At 40.4% G+C, this 6,595-nt stretch overlaps 1 protein-coding gene across 1 annotated transcript; it reads left to right on the top strand.

The window, feature by feature from the left end:
• The first annotated feature begins 850 nt into the window (after positions 1-850).
• Positions 851-5,503, top strand: SOCS1 (suppressor of cytokine signaling 1). Its single transcript, XM_077448870.1, has 2 exons — positions 851-1,094; positions 4,514-5,503. The coding sequence occupies exon 2, from the start codon at positions 4,592-4,594 to the stop codon at positions 5,225-5,227; it is 636 nt and encodes a 211-aa protein (XP_077304996.1). The 5' UTR covers positions 851-1,094; positions 4,514-4,591; the 3' UTR covers positions 5,228-5,503.
• Positions 5,504-6,595: the final 1,092 nt, after the last annotated feature.

A 6,595-nucleotide genomic window follows, 5' to 3' on the forward strand; every position in this document is an offset into this window, starting at 1 on the left:
GTTGAAAAACTTGCTTTTAACAGCGTTTTGTACTAGCGTTTATGAGCGTTAGCGTTTATGGGCGTTTTCAATAAAAATACACAGAGGACACTCCAAAAATCCCACAGTGCATTCCAAACTCCCACAATGCATTGAAAAAATAGAATGCCGAACACTAATTAACACGTGTTTATGAGCGTTTATAAGTGTTTATCGGCGTTTGTTGTTTTTTTGGCGGTGAAAAACGGCACTTTGAACGCAAATTTCTAGCCCATAAACAAAAGCCCATAAACTCCACTGCATGGACACATAGGCTAACATAGAGTGGAGTTTATGGGCTTTTAAAAAAAAACGCCCAAACTCCAATAAACTGCAGTTTATGAGCTCCAGTGTGCATGGAGCCTTCAACTGCTACTGCATGACAGCTTGGTCTGTTGAAAAACAGCAGACTTATTGGCAGAATCACCAGGGGGAAATAAAATAAAACTAATGCTGCCAATACATCTAAAAATGGGTAACCTGCAATATAATAAATGTTTGCTTTTGGGTTTAATACTGCTTTAAAGTGGATTGTTTTTGTTGAATAAAGATACTGTAATGATGTGTCAATAATTACAGAGCTGCTTTCATTTGTATCTGGAATTCAGCTTCAATACAAAACAGGCCCATAATTCATGCTCTATTGCCTCAAATAGGAATCTAACACCAAAAAAAAAAATCTCCTTTTTCACCAAAGCTCAGTTTCTTTGTTCATTTCTTTGAATGCACTTTTCTCTATTTCCTAGAATAGCTGGCTGAATAGAAAGTGAAAGTCACAGGCACCCCAGCCGGGCGTCTCTCACGTGTTTTCAGAGAAAGGGGAGGAGGGAGGTGGCGCTGCTCATACAAAAAAGAACGTGTCACTCATTTGAGCTTAGAGTCGTTGACAGTCCCGCACTAAGCCGAGAAGTATGCTCTTTTCGAAGTGTATTGTACGTTGTGGGAGATTATGCTTTATATCACCGTTGGCCTCCCTAGGACTGTTATTTGTGTGACCGTATCTGTGGAATACACGGATTTATTTTCTTACAAGCGTGGTGGAATAGTTCTGTGCTGGAAGAAGCCGCAGACAGCAGGTAAGGATTCATAGGAGGCTGTCGCTTAGTACTGTTTGGTATGTCAAGCACGTTCTCTTCAGTATATTCGGTTAGCCAGATATATTATCCTAGGTACACGCAAAATCCACGAGAATGCGTTGTTTCTTTGGCTTACTTCACTTTGGTCTGTGACCTTGGTACCAAACCCAGTCATAAGATTCATGATATTCAATACAGGATATTGCATTGAATTTACAAAGCTTGAATCTGTATTTATTACAGCTATCGATCAGCTGTGTCAGTATAACGTGTCCCCGACTGTTTGTAAGTTTTATAATGGGGCATTGTTTGTCTCCTGAAGAAATTCGCTGGAAATTATTACTTCCTCCACTGATATAAGCCATCAGGGTATGCTTCTGCGGCTAAATAGGTGTGAACAGAAAATAATGAATGACTTTAACAGGCCACTGCGGACCTCACATGGCAATTTAAGATTCTACATGTGTACTATTGCTACTGTATATTCTGAGTAAATTTGGTTCATGATATTAAAGAAATACTGAGCTATTGATTGTTTTGCCGAGGATATTTCACAATACAATACACCACTGCAGCCATACAATACGGAAATAACCAGATTCAGGAGAGTTTGCTGTTTTCCCGATTGGATGCTGTAAGGAAATGCTGCATACCCTTTTCACAACCCGTAGATGATCTTCAAAGGATTCAGTCTCCCCAAATGCCTTACATGTGTGGTCAGAATGAATAACAGATGGCTGCCAGTTGGTACATGTCCTAGCATGGTTAGATGGGACAGCGTATGTGTATGATAACTAATGGTTTTCAAGCCTCAATAGAACCAAAAGTCTAAGAATATTATTTAAGCCCACTGTCTTCATATTCAGGGACTTGTCGTTTTACAACAGCAAGGGATCTGTGAACTGCAGTCATTTTCATTTTAGGATCATGCATTCTGAAAAATATAGGCTCGTTGTGTGTGGATGCATGTTTATAGAACCTGACTAGTTTCATACATGCATTACATGTTGCGCTGTGGAACACTATGTTAAAGAGGAAGTAAACCCTGATGAGTTTACTTCCTCTTTCATTCCCTGCAAAGGTAAAGCATAATGGACTACTATGCATCGCATAGTAGTCCATTATGTGTCACTTACCTGACACAGAAGCCAGCGAAGTCACTGCTGTCCCCTGTAGTTCGGCGCATCCATCTTCTTAGTGGGTCTCGCTGCTCCGCCGCTGTCATTCGGCGAAGCTTGATGACGTCATTCCCACGAATTTGCGCGGGAGCCGCCACTTGCGGCATGTCGCCGTTGACCGCAGCGCGCTCAGTGCTCCTGCGCGCCGCTGTCTACGGCGCATGCGCCGTACACAGCGGTGCCTGTCTTTCGGCAAATATCTCCTAAACCGTGTAGGTTTAGGAGATATTTCTTGGACCTACAGGTAAGCCTTAATCTAGGCTTACCTGTAGGTCAAAGTGTGTTGTAAGAGTTTACAACCACTTTAAAGGTGAGGTGAAGATACGTTTCCTTCCATTGCCCTATTGTGTAAATGAATGGGCTGTTTTAATGCAACACACACCATTAACATGTATAATACCACTTGTTAACATTCGTGTGGTAACCCAGTGGGATAGTATAAAGGAACCTGAAATGATTTTGGTTTTGCATAGATCCTCTTACCCCTGTAGCACTCCCCCTCCCCGGGCCTGCCCCAGTGTTTCATGAATGTAGCAAGACTAAGGCCGCGTACACACGCGGGGACTGTTCGCTCAACTTTGTCCGCTGAACAGTGTTTCGGCGGACAGTCCGCTCGTGTGTGGGCTTTCAGCGGACAGTTTCAGCGGACAGTCTGACGAACAAAGTTTTTCGGAAATTCCGAAAAACTGTCCACTGAAACTTGGTTTGAGCGGACAGTCCGCCCGTGTGTAGGCTTGTTCGTCAAACTAAGTCTCGCGCATGCTCAGAAAGAATTTACACGCCGAAGGTTGCATTGCAGTGTATAGGACGTCGTTTTCTAGTCCCGTCGTACGTGCCGTTCATGTCATCGCGCACGGTTTCAGCGGACTGTTCGTTCGTCGTGTGTGGGCAAGTCCGTCCATGCTAATTTTGAGCGGACTGTCCGCTGAAACTGTTTGACGGACAAAGTTGAGCGAACAGTCCCCGCGTGTGTACGCGGCCTTAGTTGAATTCAATGGTGGATCCTTAGCTGAACATCCATAATTTGGAATATAAATTTATACTTTCATTCATTCTAGTCATTCTAGGGTCATTCTAGTGCACAGAGCTTATGCAGCTGTACAAAACAGTTCAAAGAAAGCTTACTCATCATCAATATAGGAATTCATGGCAGACAAACCTATTGTATATTTTCATAAAAGACTGTACCACAGCTGTGTAAAAGCATTTCACAATTAAAAAGCAAAGATTTTTTTTTTTTATCTAATTGCACGTAGGTCTTTATTAAATGCCTCAAGCCAAAGAATAATGTATGAAATAAATCAAATTATAAATAATCAATAGCATAAACAGTACACTTTCAAAATTCCCCTGTTAAAGATGATTTCAGAATGCGTTAGTATGTTGTAATGTGCACATTAATATATTGTTCATTAAATAAAGGTTATTGTGTAAGCTGTATTCACTGACCTATGAAAATAAAGGGGCAACTTTTGTAAATGTAACTGTAGGGGTTAATTATCAAAGGTAAATTTTAAAAGTCAAATCTTCCAATAGACTAGAGCTATAGCTATGACCATTCAAAGAAACAGCAATCTGCCTAAATGCTTGTTTTTAAATCAATGCCTGCCTGCTAGAGTAGCTGTAAAAATGGCTGTGGGGAATTGTTTTCTGAGAATGCCTGCTTGCTTCTCAACCATTTACTGATGCAGTCAATAAGTGGAGACTACTTCTACGAGAAAGAGCTGAATTTTAAAATCCCAGGCAGAGATAAGGTCAAGTCAATCAGCAAAGATTTATTGAACCACAATGTCTGTTCAAGACATTAAAAATATTATTTTAAAGGAAGCAATTTACTGTCGACCAACTATGTCATGGACGGTAAGGGCTGAGTAACAGGAAAGAGGGGTAGCACAGACTTGCATTGTGTATCAGAGGCTGAGTGTTCAGATTTACCAAGAACGTGTCACTTACAGCTTACAGAGTAAAAATAGAAAGCTGTTTTGCAAGATGAGTTGGTGATGGGAAATGCAGCTATGTAATGTAGGTTGCCATTAAAAATCAAACAGAGATGGCTACAGTTCACTGTTATTAGATCCATTATATTTTATGTATTCATCAGTTGCCATTCATCAGTTTAGAGTTGTTATATTTATTTGCAGTTTTTAATTTTTAAAGCACATTTAACATTATGCAAATGTAAAGTTAATTGTGACCTGAGAGGAAGGTGTTGTGAATTATTCTTTGTATTTGAATTTCCAGGGGAACAGCAAAGGAAGTGCAGAACTGCCACTAGGAGGGACGCTATGGAAGACCACATAGGTTGGTCTAGTCTATAGGATGGTAGCACACAGCAAGGTGGAAGCCGATAATGCAGTTGCAGACAGAAGATCTCCACGCCTGGAAGCCTCAAACACTGATCGTTCCCAGATCCAACCTGCCAGAGCTATCCATAACATCCCTGGACATCCTCTTCCTGCAGCACAGCTTGCTGATGCACATTTTCGAACCTTCCGCTCTCAGTCAGATTTCACAATTATTACCAAGACCAGCAACATGCTGGATAGTTGTGGTTTTTACTGGGGACCAATGACAGTCAATGTGGCACATGACAAATTAAGGCAGGAGCCTGTGGGCACTTTCCTTATCAGGGACAGTAGACAGAAAAACTGCTTTTTTGCTATCAGTGTTAAAACAGCTTCAGGGCCCATCAGCATTAGGATTCACTTTCAGGCTGGGAGATTCAGTCTTGATGGCAGCAAAGAATCATTCAACTGCCTTTTTCAGCTAGTGGAACATTATTTACTTTCTCCTAAAAATATGCTATTGTTTCCTCTAAGGAAGGTCAGATTAAGAACTCTGCAAGAACTCTGTCGAAAAAGCATATTGGCAACATTTGGGAGACAGAACTTGGACAGAATCCCAGTCAACAGAGTCTTAAAAGACTATTTAAAGTCATTCCCATTTCAGATATAACACAGGGCATTAACAACAAATGCAAAATGGACAAAGCTGACCTTTCTGGGAATACTTTTTGTCTTATTTAATTTTTGCTAAGTTTATTTTTGTAACCGTTTATCTGTATTTTGGGGAAAAACTTGAACACTCACCTTTTAATGTTTACAAAACAAGACTATTTGCACAAGCTAAAGAGGGTTACTCCTTTTTCAGAAATGTATTTCTGCTGTGCAGAGATTTATATTTTATTACATTTTAAAAGTAATACATTTTATTATAAAATGATCAAAACAACTTAATTTGTATCTGATCATTTCATTTTGTGTAGAGTACTGCTAAAAAAGTTAAAGCTATTCGGTTATGCATGTTTACCCATGTGCATTGGAGTGCCATGCAGAAAAAATGGCAGTGTATTGTTCCAACAAGTTGACAATCTTTACTGTTTTAATCTAGTCGCTTTAAGTAGTCAAACATAGCTATAATCTATTGATTGCAGTCAATGAGGCTCCTTTAGTAAATCAGCCTCAGTGATTGCTCCATGCTTTTAATACCACACCTGTATACAGTGCCTTGAGAAAGTATTCATACCCCTTGACATTTTCCACATTTTGCCATGTTACAACCAAAAACGTACATGTATTTTATTGGGATTTTATGTGATAGACCAATGCGAAGTGGCAGATAATTGAATAATAATTGAAAATGATAAATGGTTTTCAATTTTTTTTACAAATAAATATCTGAAAAGTGGGGCATGCATTTGTATTTAGCCCCCCCCCCCCCGTGTCAATTTGCCCATTCTTTGCAAAATAGCTCACACACTGTCAGATTGGAAGGAGAGTGTATGTGAACAGCAATTTTCAAGTCTTGCCACAGATTCTCAATTGGATTTAGGTCTGGACTTTGACTGGGCCAATCTAACACATGAATATTCTTTGATCTAAACCATTCCATTGTAGCTCTGGCTGTATTTTTTGGGGGGTTGTCCTACTGGAAGGTATACCTCCGCCCGAGTCTCAAGTCTTTTGCAGACTCTAAAATTGCCCTGTATTTGGCTCCATCCATCTTCCCATCAACTCTGACCAGTTTCCCTGTCCCTGCTGAAGAAAATCAACCCCATAATATGATGCTGCCACCACCATGTTTCACGGTGGGGACGGTGTGTTCAGGGTGATGTGCAGTGTTAGTTTTCTGCTACACAGCATTTTGCTTTTATGACAAAAAGTTCAATTTTGGTCTCATGACCAGAGCACCTTCTTCCACATATTTGCTGTGCCCCCCACATGGCTTTTCCCAAACTGCAAACAGGACTTCTTATGGCTTTCTTTCAACAATGGCTTTCTTCTTGCCACTCTTATATAAATGCCAGATTTGTGGAGTGCACGA

Source organism: Lithobates pipiens, unplaced genomic scaffold (assembly GCF_037356315.1).
Source record: "Lithobates pipiens isolate NorthernLeopardFrog02 unplaced genomic scaffold, aLitPip1_a1.2 Scaffold_22, whole genome shotgun sequence".
In the NCBI taxonomy this organism is placed as follows: Eukaryota; Metazoa; Chordata; class Amphibia; order Anura; family Ranidae; genus Lithobates; species Lithobates pipiens.

Excerpts from the sequence above, each read along its gene's own strand:
- SOCS1 (XM_077448870.1), top strand. The coding sequence starts at position 4,592 with ATGGTAGCACACAGCAAGGTGGAAGCCGATAATGCAGTTGCAGACAGA.